This window comes from Cantharellus anzutake (assembly GCF_015039405.1).
Source record: "Cantharellus anzutake strain C23 chromosome Unknown EI90scaffold_35, whole genome shotgun sequence".
In the NCBI taxonomy this organism is placed as follows: Eukaryota; Fungi; Basidiomycota; class Agaricomycetes; order Cantharellales; family Hydnaceae; genus Cantharellus; species Cantharellus anzutake.
In genome coordinates, this window is record NW_024066985.1 from 154,345 (window position 1) to 170,944 (window position 16,600).

Genomic DNA, 16,600 nt, shown 5'->3' on the forward strand with positions numbered 1-16,600 from the left:
TTCTCCAAGTAGTTTCAAGCTGTCGACACAAACACTGTCCTCCGACTCGCGACGGGCCCTCCATCGAGAGGCCATAGTAGGCATTCAGTTCATGCCCAAAGGATTTCAATATTCGATTACAGGTTGCCCTTTACGCCAATATTTGGGACACAGGAAAGAGGTTAATTTGGACAACCCAGCTGCGAAGACGTAACTTTGTCCATGGGAAAACTAAACGCGGAATGGGATCCTTAATGCTTAATTGTACGTGAGTGATATCCAACTACAATGCAAGAGCCGTATTGTACGTCCCCAAGGGTGGATAACAAGGATAACACACTTCCAAGGTGTCGAAGAACGGATGGTTTGATGTGATAGTTGATGTAATTAAAACAAAAAGATATAGTATATCTAGTAGTATGTGAGGAATGCTATTGGTTGATGTGGAGCGCAGCAATTCCTCAACCGAATCGGGCTCTTTTCGACGGGTGACGCTTTATCTTTGTGTAACTGAACAACAACAAAGTATTACATATTAGACAATCAGCAAGTACTACAAATAGAACAAAAATCTCAGCTTACGTTTCGCTATCACGTTTTCTCTTCAAATACTTCTTTTTGGGAACGACCAATTTCTGTATCAAGGGGTGAGAATTGGTGCAACCTCAACTTATAGGTGTGGGAATGACACAAACCACAGTCGCCTTCCGTCCTGCACCGAACTTCTTGGGGAGTCCTTGGCGGACGCTGTTGCGGATTCTGGTAAACTTGGTGGTCCCAACTTTTGCTTGAAGCATATCCTGCAGCTCTTCACTGAGGTTTTGAAGCTCGACTGTTTGGAACAAAGGATGAGAATCGCATCCTTTCTCGGACCAATAACGAACGACGACAACTCACCCATCCTCTCGTTCCGTGCTCCAGTCCTCATCACGAGGTAGAGCGGACTCAGTATATCGTTGAGATATTTCTCGACATCATCCGGGGACATAAAGTCTACCATGGCCGCGAACCACTTGAGGATAGAGGACATATGATGCTCCGATGGGTCCTGTTGACATTTTAGCAAAGATTGCACTGGTACGTCATATAGGAATAGGCAACTGACCTTCCCACTCCGTTTCCGGTCCAACGCTCTACGAGCCTGGAACGACAGCTTAGAGAAAAGCCACGGCAACGGATACACCACGCGTTTCAAATCATCCTCCTTTGTTAATTCCCCGGGTACTTGCGAGTCTTGAGTATCCGTGGCAGGGTCCTGACGCTGTGCTTCTGGCCAATGTGTAAAGCAACGCCCCAAGTAGAATAGATTCTTAACAATCTGAAGACCAAGCTTGTCATCAAGGTGATGGCTTCTCAGTTGAAGGCATAATTTCTTTGCGATATCGACTGATCCTTCACGGGACGATGGGTGAGAAGATGGAAGAGAGGGATCTGGAAAGCCAATAGGCGACACGCTGAAGAGCGACCCAAGAAGCCGTGCGGAAGCCAGGCGTACCCAGGCATGAGGGAAAAGAAGATGGTCTGTAACCTTATTCCAACGGATATCGTCGATGTGCGGCGGAACACTCTGAGGCTCGTTAGGAGTTCGCTTGGGCTGAACAAGATTGTTGAGCGACGTCAAGGCTTGGTATGGCACTTGCCACTCTAAGCCTGATACGTCCATCTCAGAAACGTCGAGCCTCTCAGCCCATCTAGACTCGAAGGTACCTAAAGTTGATGCACTTGCCACTAGCAATCCGTTCAAGTCGTCAACGATGAAATCAGCGCCACCGATCGTTCTCATAACTCGAGGGGCACCAGCAATGATACCGTAGATCTGTGCGGCCGTTCGTACGAGAGAAGGTTGTGCGGTCTTCTGGACCCACTTCTGGAGATGAACCGCCACGGACTTCAGAATCGTCTCGTCCAACCGCTGGAGGAGGACCTTCATCACCATGGCACCCTTTTCCCGACATTTCGAGGAGTCATCGTTGGCGAGCAGCATCACGAGGGCGAGGAAGAAAAGTTCCGCATATTCACATAGCAAAGATAGTTGAATCACGGAGAATAGGGAGAGGAGGAGCTCCAATGTAGAAATCCGGCCACTCTCGAACGTGTAAGACAAATTCTTGGCTAGCGATGTCATAGTATTTTTGAGTCTGTTTGTACCATGGGGATAATCGAGCACGAATTGCAAGGTCAATTTTCGGCAAATGCTCCTGGAATGCTGGGACTGGCTGGTGACCATGCGCTCAGCAATTTTGTCCATGATGTCATAAATCTCGTGCGCCACGAATTTACGTGACACAATAGCTCGCAGGATGGTAAAGATAGCGTCTTCCCTATCAAGTTCCTCAAGATCGGGGGCGATAAGTTCCAGTATGAAGGAAATATCTGCTTCTTCGAATACGGACTCGGGGCAGTCCCGCATCACGGAAGCGATCGTTCGCAGAGCCATCTGGACAACTTCGGACTCCGTCGAACCGTCTTTTCTGCAAATAAGGAGAATTTGTTGTACGTAGGCCTGCAGGTGGTCGGAGACACTTGGAAGAGGGAAGCGTAAGATGGTGGCTGATGCCCGCAAAGAAGGAAGTAAGACGACATTGTGAGGCGAATGAAGCGTTGGGCTGATCGCTACTACCAGGGGATCTAAACGAGAACAGATGTCTAGATCCTTGATATCAAATCTATTGGTAGCCGCATTGAACAGATTCAAGCCGAGGGCGACAAACTTGTGCGAGTTGATCGAGTAGAGATCTTTGACTACTGCAACGTGTCGTGTGAGTTGAACATCGACATCGCTCTTCTTTTTCTCGCTTGGAGGATTTACCACGTTCCCTCGCAGGAACTGAGCGTTCTGGGTAAGTAGGGTATGACACAAAGACAAAATGTCGGTGGGAGTGAGGTATTTATTTGCATTTAACCCGCTTGCAATGCGTCCTAAAATTTCGTCAATTTTCTGGAGTATTTTCCCGGATTCTGTTTCATGAAGTAAGGCTCGAATAGGCTCCAGAAGGGGGCGGATCTTTGATGATGATATTTGCTGGGCCATGATACCAAACAACTGCACACCCATGGGCACAGCACCGAGAACCTCTCGATAGGCTGCCCTGAGGCCTTCGGACTCCGACCTTTCGGCGGACTGGCCAAAAACTACCTCAAAAGCAATGTGGGCAACTGCCTCCGTGGCGGCATCTAGACTCCCAAATGACTGTGCATGCTCTCGGGACGTAACGTGGAAAAGAAGCGTATGGGTGACATGCGCAAGGACATGAAGATGGGAGCCCCGCACTAGAGCATGTCGCAGTTCGCGGAAAAGGACGGGCAGCATACTGTTTCCCAGCATTGTGGAAATGCGGCAGAGAGTCGCCCTGACGAACACCCTTATCGGCTCAATTTTGGTCCTCAGGGCTTGGCTCAAGATCGTGATGAGCCGTGCAGCATGTGTTTGCCGCGTGGTCTCTGGAAGCTTATTGCACATGCGCACAATGCTCGTGGCAACGAAGAACGGTGTCTTGTCCTTCGGATCCCGTTTGTCCATAAAACGAAAAAGTGCGGGCAGCAAACGTCCCGTAATCGCATCCGCAATTCGAAGGTCAGGCTGGGACTTTTGAGTATGGTCCTCGTCTTTCTCTACATTCCCCTCTTCCGCATTTCCCTCCCCGTCTGCATCCTCATCTTCCCCTTCGTCCGTCACCCCGTCCAAGGTAAACGGGAAATTGTCTATTACGGCATTTACAGTGCGCAAATGAATTTTCGCTGCACCACGTTTTCTAGCGTTACACAGCCTCGCATCCTTCAAGCGAGTCTCAATCAGCCCAAGGTACGGATCCCAGGCTAAATTGCGAGATAGGCTACCGAAAGCGACAACTGACATGTCTTGAACATCGCGATCCGCGTTCACATCGAGGAAGTGTGATAATAATGGTAAGAGGAGAGCGGAGATAGTGGTGGCACGGATGTTACCACCTTGAGTGATTAATTTCCGAATCGCACGGATCCTTGGTTGCTTTTGGGAATGATATAGATTGTGAAAGAAGCTGTCTCTACCGGTGTCACCAATGAGTGGTTGAAGTTCTTTAAGGAACGGGATCCCTGACAGTTTTTCAACTGCATGCCCAATGACTTTCAGGGCTTCCATCCTGGCATTCTCAGTCTTGCAGCGGATAGTTCGACACAAAGAGGGATAGATGATGGATCTAAACGTGGGGGTGAATGGATTATCTATTTTATAGGGGTCAGAAGAGATGATTGAGGGGCAGGGCCAGGTGCAGAATCTTACCGCGATGCTGGTCACTTTCAGCTGAGGTCCGATCGATAAAGCGGCGTAGTGTAAGACCGGCATTGATACGAATAGAAAATTCGTGTCTATCCTCGACGAAGAAGAGCATGTTGTACAAAATTGGAAGCCACGCCGTATGCGATAACGAACGATATGCATCCTCATTTATGGTAGAAAATGCATTGAGTCTTCGTTCGAAGTCCGGGATATCCTTTGTGTTCAGGTATGAATTGAGTGCATCGACCAGTTTTGCAGTAGTCTCTAATGACGAATCCCCGCCACATAATTGTCGAAACACTGCCACCAATGCGTCTCGTGTGGTACGCTCGCACGAAGATTGAAATAACCTCGATATGCATTGAAATGCATCATTCCCGAGCCGACTACTCATATTTTGACAATCTGGAACAAACTGTACCAGTGTTTCCATAATCTGAATTAGGCTGAGCTGGCGTGTTTCTGGAAGCGATTTCCAGAGCATTGAAAGAATAAGACGAAAGAGACGTTCCGCCTGACTTGGGTCCTGGATAAACGGGGACAACGACGATAAGATACCAAACTGACGCTCCACAATAGAAGAACTGCTTGAGCGGCGCGCAGCCAAGTGCGTAAGCCGTTCCATTAGGTAGGTCACATTTGGAAGCAAAGCATCTTCAGCAAAACGAGGATTGCTGACCGCGTGTTCAACCACGGCTTGGGCGAGATCAAGCACTTTCATGATCTCCATAGGTTTCGTGTCGGGGTGATCCAAAGATTGAAAAACTGTAGGGAGAAGGTCTGCATCGTAATCAACTAAGAAGCGTGAAGTAAGGGGAGATTTTGAGAACGTCAAGAGCACATCTATCAATAGGATAGGTACCCGAGAGTTCTCGCCAATCGCGCGAATGCGAGGAATGATAAAGGACTGGAATGCTGAACCCATATATGGCAGGAAATCAAATTGGCCGTTGGTCAATACGAAAAAGCTGTTGAAACACCTCAATCCTTTCTGGCGTACGGACCGCAGAAGTCCGCTGGATCCTTGGGCTGGCAAGTCTTGTATGGATAGACCACCTTGAGTTTCCGTCTCGATGAGTTGGTCATCATCGAGGGCGGCCTCCGGCTCTTCTTCCTCTTCCTCCTCCGCAACATCAGCTGCAGATGTCCCCACTGACAAAAGGCGCTCAGCGTTGTTTATTATTTCCAGGGTCGTTCCAAGCAAGACCGGCCAGTGATCGGTCATATGAGCACCCAAATACTTGTGTACATCGCTGAGGAGATCAAGAAATGCCGATTGTTTGTGAAGATTGGTATCTCCCAGACCCTGAAATTCAAATGCGTCAATGAAGGATGAGTCCATCCTCATGGGAAAAGGTTGCAGCATAAGGTTGACTAGTGTACGAAGTTCAGCACTGGTGCAGGTATTCAGCATCCCATATGCAGCGACAGGCCTCTTCCCCTTCGAGTGCCGAGCTCTTTTCTCCACCAACCGACGGTAAAGGAGGCAAATAAGCAGGTGCACAAACTCAGCACGATGTTCAGGCTCGATATGCCTGTCAAGTTTGAAAGACAACAGCTCATCCCGCCACTTGGTTTCGTCGATGACATTGCGCAATCGTTCCCCATACGGCGAGATAGCTGGCGGCCGATGGGCCAGAATGCAATCCAGTGCAACACTCTGTAGGTAATGATTCGGAGCTGCGACGATAGAGAAATAGAAGGAGTACAGCTCAGATGAGGAGTGGAGAGTCCTTGGATTAGGTAGCTTGGCTATCATTGAGAGGTATGCCTTCAACCTCCGGTGTGAAGTCGTTCCCGACCGCATTACTGAAAGAGAATACGGAGAGAGTTCGTAGCTATGCTTTTTGGCGATAGTGGAGGCTTGTGCGAAGATGGCAAGAATCTGAGTTTCGAAATTTTCCAGGTCGAGACGGTCGTATTCCCCATAACCCTTACTCACCGAGGTTAGCGACATACGGCTAGGCAATCGACCCTAGCAATACTCACGAGTGGTAGTTTCATCGTCACTACTTGGGATAGTTGTTGACGCCATCGACGTCCAACACCAACCAAGCGGTGCGCACTTGAATCCGTCCATGTATTTTGATCATCACGGAAAATTGACTCTCGGATGATACCCTGGTCCTTAAAGTATTCGGACCACACTGGAACTGGATCCAGGGAAGGATCCTGCCCCTCCACCGATTCTCCGACAAGTTTCAACACGCTGAAACTGAGTTGCCATAGAGTCTCTGGAAACCTTTCCATCAGAGACGCAAAACTCTCCACCGTCGGCTTCCATAGCGGTTGTAGGTTAACCTTCAGCTGAGCTGCGGCGAGGGGCATCTTGATTAAACGTAAGATCTAAGTAGTCGAGATTACGGACTCACCAAGAAGCCACATGCCAGCGAGCTGTACGTCCGAAACCTCAGCGTCATCACGAATTGTGGCGCCGACATTCGTTGTTCGAAAGATCCTTTCTCGAACCGCCGACACCTCCAGAACGGAATCATCGGCGGCAATCATCGATTGGAGTAAAAGGGAGCTTGGCGAGACAGAATTTGACGTGGAATCATTTTTCAAGTTAGCGTTGTAGAAGAGAAGGTGCAGGGCTCTAATTCTTCGGAAAGCATGATGAGACATAATGCAGGGGCGAAGTCGAGAAAATAAGACGTCTTGCTGGATGGTTGATTTATGATTACTAAAATGCAGAATTAGCATAAAGTAAAGGTATAGCAAGGAATTTTGGGCGAGACATACACATCCTTGCAAAGGATATGGATAGAGTTCAGCACATCCGGACTCCATGTCCATGAAGACGTGATGATCTCTAACCAACGATCCAACTTTGGGAGGATCGATGATCGCACTGCATCGCTGTCCATGCCAGCTAAAGTAGCAAAAGATACTGAGACCACAAGGGCCTCATTGAACGGAGATTCCAAGAACCTCGCATGGTAATCGACTTCTGACAGCGAAAGAATGGAATCGATGATATCGACGAACAGCGTTGCCACAGCATCGCGATCGGATGCCGGGAGTGCCTTCACACAAATGGCTATTGCAATGAGTCGTGTCGTCTGCAATTATCATCATGAGTCAACACCAAGTCAGAGAAGAGACATCGCTACGCCCAGCCAAGCGAACTCACATTCTCTACATTGTGGGTCCAACTCTTTAATCTTTCTTTGAAATAATCCGTTATGCTTCCCCACCATTGAGAGCCATTGGGAAGGCAATTAGTGTCGAGACGGTTGTTCTCAACAAGATATATGAGCGTTCTTAATGCGACATCCGAAGATATTCCACCCGAAGAGAGTGCTACCGGTAGGTGCCTACAGTGATGGGGGTAAGTACCATCAGCATATCGCTTCAAGAAGCGGCATACTTGGCTAGTTCTGGCAGTACAATGGCTTTCCAGCCATCCCATCCCGCTTCGGCTAGAGCCCCAGAAAATTGGAGACCAGAAACAGGATCCTGTGTATGAAATTAAGCACAAATTCTGATCTGCCAAACACAACAAAAGGCGCACTTCCCAAACTTTCTCCATTGCGCGCTTCCCCAGATTCTTTGGCAGCCATACCGCCACCTCGCTAGAGGAAGACGACAAGACTGCAATTATGAGGTTCCCATAATCCTCCTTGTGGGCAGAAACAACTTGTTGCGGAACTTGACAAAGTGCTTCCAAAATTTTTCGTAATTGGGATGCTAGAGGAAAGTAAGAGGCCCGGGGTCATTTATTCCGCTCTGCTATAAACGTCACACGATACACACCTTGCATCCTGGCTCCCTGCAATACCATAACCGGGATGGTTGTTATTCGCAACATCGCAACGAGTCGTGAGGCATCAGCATCCGACTCTGTAGCACCTTCCACCTCCTTAACGAATGCGTCAAGGACAGAAACAGATGCCGACTCGTAGGCAGCAGCGTCCTTGACATGGTGGGCAAGCGACGAAAGGAGGCGGCGAAGGAGTGTGCCAGTTGCATTCTCGGTTGTGAATGGGGAGTATCCCTCCTCAGCGGTGTCACCCAAGATAGACGTCTGCGATGACAATGACAATGATAAATGAACGTCGAGTAAATCCGAGACGATTTGGCTCGAGGATGTGTGCAGTGAATGTTGCGGACCCTGCTGTCTGAGTTACACATGTCTCAATAATCTCGTAAAAATTCAACTTACCTGGCACGCATAGATAAATGGCCAAGCAAGAGCGTCCCGCAATCGAGGTGTGTCATCCTTTTGCAAAGAGTTAAACATTAACGTGTTGAGTTTCTTCCTATCGATGCTCTTCATTCTCCTTAAGATAGCACCCAATACTTCCCCGAGCATCCTAGAATGATCGACTCTTATCCTCTGAAAAGCCCCAACGAACTCCCCCCAAGTTTCATCCAGCAATTCAGGTGTAAGGTTAGGGACGAGAACGAATTTGAGAAGAGAAAGCAATGAAGCCATCAGCTCAGCCAGAACTTTAATATCTAGCCTCAGCGAAATCAGTGATAGAAGTGTCTTGAGAAAAGGATTGTAAAGAGGCTGAATGATCGAACGGAGGTCGTAAATATAAGCCTGAAGCAGCCTAAAGGCACAGGTGGGGGAAACAATACGATGTCGAGCCATATAGATCAACGCTCATACGCCACACATAAGATGTCACCAACATACCGGAATAACGGCTTGTAACTTTCGCCTTGCTCCTTTGACTCTTCTGTACCCTTAATTGCTTCAATCCAAGCTTCGCCTACAGCCTTCCAATTCAACACAAGTAAAGGCATAGACCTGGAGAGAGGATAAACAATCCTCGAATATTCTGTGAACATGGACCCCAAGCTGAGTTGTCGAAGATGTGCAAGGTGGTATTGGAAATGGGAGGACCCTTCCTGCATACGAGGAAAGTATTCAGATTCGATCGGCAAGTGGCCATAAAAAACGCACTGGTAAGTCCTCATCTAGCAGGGTATCAAGCATCGTAGACGGAAGGTGAACATCTTGCAAACGTTTCTCATAGGATTTGCCCTGATGATTAGACTCATCTCAATGGCCTACCCCAGATTTGTCCAGAAAACCTACTTACTCGAATCCTCGGCTTCCTGGGCTGCATCACTGGCTCCATAGAGTCCAAATCCATGGAGTCGTTGTCCGACATGGTGGGCAACAAAGTTAGCGTTGAAGAACGCTCGAAAAAATCGGGTTTCTCAATTCAATTGAAAAAGAGCCTGGGCACTGCCACTCTCTGAACTCGATCATCTGACCTTTCATCCCTCCTGTCTTCGCGTTCTAGTTCGGTTTATCCAAAAACCATCAATGTCTGGTACGAGACTCGCGCGTTATATGCATATTATGACCCCCTCCGTCCCCAAAAAAATTGTAACTTTCTTGTTGGCGCGTGCTTTCACTAGATTTCGGCAACACCGGACCTTATTACAATGGTGGAGGCAGTGGAGGCGGAGGCGGATATTTACCCAGCGGGAGTCAAGACAGTGGAGGGGAGGGTAAGGTTGGTTTGTTTCAAAGGACACATGCCCGATTTCTCTTAATTCAAGAGATCCAAATGATGCAGAAACACGGCTATTCGTTGCGACCTGTAACGATCATGCAAATCCATGATGCTGTCCAATCCCACGCGGACGCTGAGTTTTCTTTCGAAGGAGTTGAACCAACACAAGTTTCGTACACTTAGTTCTATACCCTTCATTGCGTATTCATATTTTCATCTCAGATCGTCATTGTGGCAATGGTCCTCTCCTCGATCATCCAAACCACCCACCATGTCTACACAGTCTACGACGGTACAGGCCGCATCGAAGCCCGCAGATGGATCGAGTCAAACGAGGACCGAGACCCGCTCAATCCAAGCATCGAGGACAACTCCTGGGTCCGTATCATCGGACACGTAAAATCTTTCAACAACAAAAGAACCATAAACGCGCTCGTCGTTATTCCCATAGCGAAAGACATCCATGATCCAAGTAAAGACATGAATGAAGTTTATTATCACCACATCGATGCGCTTTACACTCACTTGTACTCGAAATATGGACCTTCCCCTTCAATGTTAGGTCCCGGGGCGTCAGCAGCAGCAGGCGATAAAACCAGCACAGCTAGGGGCGTTCCATCTCAATATTCAGCCGCAGCGAACCCCTCGTCCTCGCTGAGCGGAGACTTCTATAAAGACTTCAGCGATGCCGGTAGACTCGTTCACTTATGGATGAAAGCCAATGCCGCGAATGCCTCCGAGGATGGGATTAGCTTCCTGGATATCGCCAAGGGTATCAGGGGTCAACTGCCAACACAAGGTAGTACTGATGTGGCACAACAAATTAGCGAGGCGATCGATTGGTTGACGGAGAATGGTCACATCTATGCAACCACAGACGAGGTCTGCTATATTTCCCAAGACTTGGGGTCGGTTGGACTAACAACTTCCACTACAGAACCATTATGCGCTTGCTTGAAACTTTTGCATCGTTTTCCCTAGTTCCCATACGTGTTCCTTCGGCTCAATTATCCTTGTCCTCAATGCGCACTGTATCATAATGCGATACACAGATCTCGCCACGATAGTAAAATCCAAAGAATTTCAGAAGGACAAAGCCAGCAGTATGCGGAAAGAGAATATCCCATGCTACGCCATGCCACAAGAAATGTCATGAAGAAACTCGACGCAAAATGTTAAAAGGGGAGCAATATGCACGAACCAGGCATCAACTACGTCACTTCAACTCCCTTCCCCACCCGACTTCTCCTTCTCTACCAACCCCCTCCTATCCCACCACTCTTGCTCCTTCTTCAATCCCCACCTCACAATCCCCAACACCCTAATCCAACCGCCCCTACCCACAAAAACACCTGCCCGAGCACCCACCCGAACCTAAAATTCAAATCCTCCTCCTGAGATCCACTTCCTCCGAACCTTGGTTTATCGTCTCCGCCCTTGGCGCCCCATACGACAGCAGCTGTTATTCCCATGAACAGTAGACATGCTATACCGAAGTACCATGTAAGGATGTACATTAATCGACGGAAAGGTGGACTTGAGGCATAGCGAGCGTGAATTTGGGTACGGTAAGTTCTACCCAGGGTGAAGTCTACTGCCCCTATGTCTTCTGTGACGTAAAGGATTCCTGGTTTAATGGGCGTCGTGTAGGGTGGGTCAGAGGATAGCCAGAAGGGGACACCAGAACGGAATGGGATGAGGGTGGCGAGGAGGAGCACACCGAAAGGAGTTATGAGGAGTGTTGTGGACATGAGGAAGAAATCTCTATGAATTAAGATCAGGCTATTTGTCAGGGTGCTCCACGAACGAGAAAGGGGACGCACAGAGCGATTGGATTGAGGGCCGGGGCGATAGCCAGCGGGAAAGCAAAAGTGAACAGGCAGATTGTGTATGCCCACATGAAAAAATCTGCGTGCCAAAACACATCGTCGTTTAACGGTCCATAGCGCTGTCTAAACCGGACGACTGTCATGGACAACGAGAACAGCCACCGCCCGAATTAAGACCCGGAAACGCCGAGGGGAACCCACGCCACCAACACGTGAAAGTGCCGAGACTAAGTGTTCCGGAAATACATTTCGTATGGGGGACACTCACGTTTGTACAGACGGAAAGGAGCATCAAAGCATGAGGAGAGGCCCAACGAGGCTGAAGAGATGCCAATGTTTGTCCGCAAGGTAATCTTCTTTCCATCTAGAAAATTTGACGGTGGTCAGGAGGCGCGAGCTGATAAATGGAACAAAGGACTGCGCACATATTCGAATGAGATAGAAAACCAGGCAAGGGAACACTTCAGGAAGGGACATCAATAGGTTGTCCTAGACACAAATGGATAGGTCGCCCTTACATAGATTACAAAACATGAGGAAGATGATGTAGAGCGCTACCGCCCACCATCTGTATTCGAATTGTAGCCGAGGCAGGTCTTCAGAAGGTGTTGGCCGGGAGCCAGTAGGCTCCGCCTGCTGGTAAACGTGCAGTTAGGGGGGGGAACGGGTGCTCAGCTTGAGGTTTCGGGTGCCAGTGGGCTGCACGCATGGAAATAAGAAGTCTCACATGTGAAGTGCTGACAGCCGAAACAGTGGATCGTGTCTCTAAAACCGTGGTTGAGGGCATCTGGTCGATGGTAGACCGATTCGATGCGTTGTTAGGCACCCCTTTGCCCATGTCACTGCCGCGGGAGAGTTATCTAACCTAGAAAAAAGCATGATCACCGCAACGGAATTGGGCCTGAAGCAATCACATGATCGTGGGTGAGCGGTGTTCCACCGTGTATTTAAGCATGTCCACGCTTCATTGGGTAATTTGCATTTGATAATTCGCCGGCCTTGGCTCGTCTTCCCACCGCACACCAGCGGGATTCGCTTCCCCTTCAAACCTTCCCTAACTACTGCTCAACTTCTGTTCTAAGACTCTCCCCAAGCAGACAAGACTCGCTCGGCACACATTACTTCAATATGGCGCCTGTCATCTGGGGTTTCGATCTAGGCGAGATGTCTTGGGGCGCGTTCAGCACGCGAAGCATGATGAGTGGCAGGTGGCATCTCCGAAGGGAGCGATTTAGTGCGTGGATACTTTCCCCTTTCTTATCGACCGTCAGCCCGCGAGTTGTTCTAACCATTTCTGCTCATTGGGCACATGTCCAAATGGCGCACGTCCATCGTTGCACGACATCACTCGAACACGATCAGTCATCTACCAACTTGCTATGCTTACCTGTCTCGCAGCTGAATGCACAGCTACCTATTCCCTCGCCAAATATACTGCTCTCCAAGAGCACATTGAAAAGTACACCCACGGTCGCTCAAGTCTCCACCAGCATGACATATTAGTTGCCGAAGCTATGACCATCTGTTTCTGCGTCTTCGTCGCAACACTGTTTGGAGCGGACTTCTTCTTCCTACTCTTTTGGCCACGGAGGTTGTATCCAATGTGGTACAACTTTACGAAGAAGGCGTTGGCGGTGGCAATCACAGCGGGTGTCTTTGCGTCCGCAGTGCTTTCCAACGTACGTTACAGCGTCATTCGCGAAGCGAGCTGCGTGACCGAGCATCGGAAGACAATGGGACTCCGATGTGACGGATTCGCATGTACTTCGGTTACGCTCTTTGTTCCCGAATCATGTGTAATTGAACAAAACCAACTGAGTTGGATTTCATTTCCTAGGTGGTAGTTGCAAGGCATACAGCCTTCGTCGTGCGCGCCACTCCCGAAGAGGCCAAGGCACTCACCGATATTTTCTTCAGGCCTCCACTCAGTTGAGTGTCCGGATGTCACATATCACTGCTACCATAAAAATATAGACTAACCATTTCCTTTTAACTTCTTTTCCTCCCACCCACATCACCTCTGTTTCGTAGAATACTACAAGTGGCCGACGAATATTGCGTATGTTGTACAACTTTGGGTCGGTTTCATCTTCACGGCAGCAAGGTCAGTCCGTTCATTCACAACTCCGAACTTCGTTCTTACCGTGTGAAACGTTCGTTTCATCTCCAAATTCATATCGCATCTTGGTACCACTCCCACAAATAAATATCGACTCACACGTTGGATTGACGCTTGGTTCAAACGACAACGCCTTTGAACCACGTTGCACATGGTCACCTTACGGCGCTCTCACGTGCGTTTGTTCCTAACGTGGGACTGGTTTGACATGTTGCAGCACCGTCCTGCTTTTCGTGGCCGCCGACCACGATGAGACGTATGGTATCGAGCCTAAGCCTGCGACGATGATAGCGGTCGAGAATCCAAGTCCGGAGTCAAGATCACGGTTGAGGGCTTGATTTGATCGGGCGAATTCGTATGTTGGGTAGCGGTAGATGGAGACATACTAAGTGTGGCATGGAGTGTGGCGTCGTTTCTTTTTGGGTCAATGCCTCTAGGTTGTTCCGGCTGATTGAACCCACCTGCCATGCCTGCCACCAGCCTCAAATCCACCATCACGCCTCATCCTCTCATCTTCCCCCACTGTCACATCTCACTTCAGAAGACAGCACGATAATGAACGAACTTACATGCGCAACCACAAACTTGATTCCCTTCATCTCTCCATTGTCAATTGTCACGATTTGTACCACCTTTAAGCTGAAGAGTCATCATCTCTCACCCAATCAACGAATGTCGATACACTTTTTACTCTCCACCTCGTCCTTCCACTTCTTGTTGACCCTTTTACTTGCGCCCACCATCCATATCCCCACCATTTTTTCATGTTTTGTGGCCAATGTCTCTTCTGGTTTATAGTAGTAATGTTGTGAACTGACTGTGGATTTGTTTACGCAAACGCATCAGTTTCCCCAATACGTGCATCGATAAGCAAGTGTAGGCTCTCGTATCGTGGGATTTGTGGCGCAAAACAGACAGGGAACGCCAAGAGATAGAAGTTTGGGGTAGCAAAGTGGGGCAATTGCAATGATACTAGAATATTTTGAGTAGAAAGCGAAGGCGTATGATTAAGGTTTGAACGTCGTAGAACGATGGTGCAAATAAGAATAATTGTACAGTAAGGAAAAGAACGGGCATGATACGTGCTTGAACACTCCCGGCCAGGCATCGCTTGTTGTGATAAATCCAATAAATCCGAGGGGACATCTTGGAAACTTTATGTTTTTTTTTTTCTCCCCCATCCCCCAGGCGCCTGCGACAGTTCCGTTACTCCCCAAACTCCTCAAAGCCACCCATAAAGAACTCAAACGCTAGGGACTTATCTCATTATACCCTCTCCCGCGGTGAAGATCGGAGTTTCTTCCGTAACGCCTCCAATTCTGCATCCTTCTGTACCAATCAACTCTGAGACTAAGAGATGACCCGCCTCCTCAGCGTGCCCATAAACTCCGCAACGTTTCCCCATTCCTCCTCAGAATCCTCAAAACCATCGCAGAAATATCGCCCTTCCCAATTGAAATATTCATCGAAATGAATTGCCCGTGTCACGATCGTCGGTGCACGTCGAGCGTCCTGGAACAAAGCGCACAGATACGTTGCTACTGCGGAGCAATCCCGGACCCGAGACGGCAAGAAACCTAGTACAGAAAGTGGATGATTCGAAGGAAGGGGAGGGTCATCGAAGGAGAATTGAATATCCAAGATGTCCGTATTGATGTACAACGAAGCACGCCCAAGACAAGGGCATACGTTCGCGATTGACCGTATGACTTCCAGCGTTAGACTTGGAGGATCATCATTTATCGGGGGAGATACCGGGATTAAACCCAAATCTTCAAGGTTAGGCATCTTAGAACATAGATCCACCAAATCAGCATTATTAATGCTCTCAACGCCATCAGTATAGATCAGCAGTTGAGTAAGATCAGGTGGTAGAGGCAGGTTCAGTACAGGGAGGTCAAAACAAGGGGTCAGGATGGCCAATCCACGTAAGTCTTTACAAATTGTGACTATCTGGATTAATGACTGCTCTGTTGGCGAATGGTCCTCGGCGTCTGTCAGTAGCAGTCTGAGAAAACGCACCCCACTCAAAGGATAACACCCCAGAACCATTACTGCTAGCTGTGACGGGATACCCATCTCAATAGTGTGAAGAGAGGGAAATGGAGCATCTAACGTGGGGGGCAGAAACCATGCCAGGCCGAGTCGAGGTCGAATCCCTCGGAGTAGGGTGAGCGGACCTCCTTTACGTTGGGGAGTTGGGCAATGCAAGTCCATACAGCTGGGGTCAAAAGGATTTTCCCGTGTGCAGTCAAGCAAACAATGTTAACCAGCGGCTTCAATGCGTTTACAAAGCACTCGTTGAGGGCTTCACTAAATCCTGAAGTTTCGCCGATGTGCAGACTGAGGGATGACAAGGAGGCACTGTGGTGACAAAGCGATCGAATGACTGGGAGACAGGTTGCATCCGTAGGGCCAAGGAAAGATAATGAGATCTTGGGAGGGCGCGCAGCAAGCCAAATCCCAGCGCTTCTGATCGCCCGTGATCCATAGAGATGGCAATCCAACGAAATGAGACGCGAGAAAAGAGGTGGATGCAAAAACTGCACTGCCAGGGTAAACTCGTCCATCAGCTCGGGATGGATGTAATGGTACACGTCCCCGATATTGACAATAATGGATTGAACACATTTTGCATAAAATTGGATTCTTGGTAGTGCCTCAAGATCCATTGCCATAGGCAACCTCTACACATCAACGTAGATACTATTAATACTCACTCATACAAAAGATCACCACGAGACACTCACATGAAAAATGGTGTGAGGCTTGTCGACCCTCCCTAGCAGCCGAAGGAGAGGCAGTGGAGTGTCAAGTACTCGCCACAAGCATCGCAGAGCCGGGATCGTCCACAATTTGCAAGTTCGTGCCGCTGACGCCAGAGTTGCGTTAGAGCAGCAGTCGAACAAAACCGTCAAGATATCCAAGAGCTGCAATG

At 48.8% G+C, this 16,600-nt stretch overlaps 7 protein-coding genes across 7 annotated transcripts; 3 read left to right on the forward strand and 4 right to left on the reverse strand.

The window, feature by feature from the left end:
• Positions 1-644: 644 nt before the first annotated feature.
• EI90DRAFT_2925767 (armadillo-type protein) lies at positions 645-7,104 on the reverse strand (the record flags this gene model as incomplete). The annotated part of the gene is made up of 9 exons (XM_039054893.1): positions 645-811; positions 877-1,027; positions 1,085-1,660; positions 1,709-4,182; positions 4,256-5,260; positions 5,294-6,170; positions 6,251-6,549; positions 6,610-6,920; positions 6,980-7,104. The coding sequence occupies 9 exons, from the start codon at positions 7,102-7,104 to the stop codon at positions 645-647; spliced, it is 5,985 nt and encodes a 1,994-aa protein (XP_038914302.1).
• Positions 7,105-7,256: 152 nt separating this feature from the next.
• Positions 7,257-9,427, reverse strand: EI90DRAFT_1533201 (uncharacterized protein). The gene is made up of 8 exons (XM_039051875.1): positions 9,292-9,427; positions 9,153-9,233; positions 8,883-9,097; positions 8,403-8,796; positions 7,994-8,351; positions 7,608-7,927; positions 7,371-7,554; positions 7,257-7,299 (listed from the first exon to the last, which is right to left on the reverse strand). Exons 1-7 carry the CDS (start codon positions 9,361-9,363, stop codon positions 7,480-7,482), a joined length of 1,515 nt encoding a protein of 504 aa, XP_038914303.1. The 5' UTR covers positions 9,364-9,427; the 3' UTR covers positions 7,257-7,299; positions 7,371-7,479.
• A 24-nt stretch (positions 9,428-9,451) lies between these two features.
• EI90DRAFT_1533383 (uncharacterized protein) lies at positions 9,452-10,845 on the forward strand. The gene is made up of 5 exons (XM_039051877.1): positions 9,452-9,528; positions 9,617-9,709; positions 9,761-9,882; positions 9,937-10,596; positions 10,652-10,845. The coding sequence occupies exons 1-5, from the start codon at positions 9,522-9,524 to the stop codon at positions 10,670-10,672; spliced, it is 903 nt and encodes a 300-aa protein (XP_038914304.1). The 5' UTR covers positions 9,452-9,521; the 3' UTR covers positions 10,673-10,845.
• Positions 10,677-12,455, reverse strand: EI90DRAFT_3064518 (uncharacterized protein). The gene is made up of 6 exons (XM_039060809.1): positions 12,271-12,455; positions 12,062-12,179; positions 11,969-12,004; positions 11,812-11,907; positions 11,538-11,679; positions 10,677-11,478 (listed from the first exon to the last, which is right to left on the reverse strand). Exons 1-6 carry the CDS (start codon positions 12,379-12,381, stop codon positions 11,019-11,021), a joined length of 963 nt encoding a protein of 320 aa, XP_038914305.1. The 5' UTR covers positions 12,382-12,455; the 3' UTR covers positions 10,677-11,018.
• A 467-nt stretch (positions 12,456-12,922) lies between these two features.
• On the forward strand, positions 12,923-14,000 carry EI90DRAFT_2925714 (uncharacterized protein; the record flags this gene model as incomplete). Its single annotated transcript, XM_039054892.1, has 4 exons — positions 12,923-13,222; positions 13,381-13,471; positions 13,575-13,647; positions 13,880-14,000. 4 exons carry the CDS (start codon positions 12,923-12,925, stop codon positions 13,998-14,000), a joined length of 585 nt encoding a protein of 194 aa, XP_038914306.1.
• Positions 14,001-14,149: 149 nt separating this feature from the next.
• EI90DRAFT_3064525 (uncharacterized protein) lies at positions 14,150-14,649 on the forward strand. Its single transcript, XM_039060810.1, has one exon. The coding sequence runs from the start codon at positions 14,218-14,220 to the stop codon at positions 14,458-14,460; it is 243 nt and encodes an 80-aa protein (XP_038914307.1). The 5' UTR covers positions 14,150-14,217; the 3' UTR covers positions 14,461-14,649.
• Positions 14,650-14,891: 242 nt separating this feature from the next.
• EI90DRAFT_1533291 (uncharacterized protein) lies at positions 14,892-16,351 on the reverse strand. Its single transcript, XM_039051876.1, has one exon. The coding sequence runs from the start codon at positions 15,877-15,879 to the stop codon at positions 15,013-15,015; it is 867 nt and encodes a 288-aa protein (XP_038914308.1). The 5' UTR covers positions 15,880-16,351; the 3' UTR covers positions 14,892-15,012.
• Between the last annotated feature and the right edge of the window lie 249 nt (positions 16,352-16,600).

What these genes read in the sequence shown, in the direction of transcription:
- EI90DRAFT_1533201 (XM_039051875.1), bottom strand. Translation starts at nt 9,363, where the DNA reads ATGTCGGACAACGACTCCATGGATTTGGACTCTATGGAGCCAGTGATG. An exon ending in CATTTATCTATGCGTGCCAG is followed by an intron (nt 8,352 to 8,402) that starts GTAAGTTGAATT and finishes CTCAGACAGCAG; the next exon opens with GGTCCGCAACATTCACTGCA. An exon ending in GTACTGCCAGAACTAGCCAA is followed by an intron (nt 7,555 to 7,607) that starts GTATGCCGCTTC and finishes CCATCACTGTAG; the next exon opens with GCACCTACCGGTAGCACTCT.
- EI90DRAFT_1533383 (XM_039051877.1), top strand. An exon ending in TCAAGACAGTGGAGGGGAGG is followed by an intron (nt 9,710 to 9,760) that starts GTAAGGTTGGTT and finishes TCTTAATTCAAG; the next exon opens with AGATCCAAATGATGCAGAAA. An exon ending in TCTATGCAACCACAGACGAG is followed by an intron (nt 10,597 to 10,651) that starts GTCTGCTATATT and finishes CTTCCACTACAG; the next exon opens with AACCATTATGCGCTTGCTTG.
- EI90DRAFT_3064518 (XM_039060809.1), bottom strand. Translation starts at nt 12,381, where the DNA reads ATGGGCAAAGGGGTGCCTAACAACGCATCGAATCGGTCTACCATCGAC. An exon ending in CCTCATGTTTTGTAATCTAT is followed by an intron (nt 12,005 to 12,061) that starts GTAAGGGCGACC and finishes CCCTTCCTGAAG; the next exon opens with TGTTCCCTTGCCTGGTTTTC. An exon ending in TTTCTATCTCATTCGAATAT is followed by an intron (nt 11,908 to 11,968) that starts GTGCGCAGTCCT and finishes CAAATTTTCTAG; the next exon opens with ATGGAAAGAAGATTACCTTG.
- EI90DRAFT_3064525 (XM_039060810.1), top strand. Translation starts at nt 14,218, where the DNA reads ATGAACGAACTTACATGCGCAACCACAAACTTGATTCCCTTCATCTCT.
- EI90DRAFT_1533291 (XM_039051876.1), bottom strand. Translation starts at nt 15,879, where the DNA reads ATGGACTTGCATTGCCCAACTCCCCAACGTAAAGGAGGTCCGCTCACC.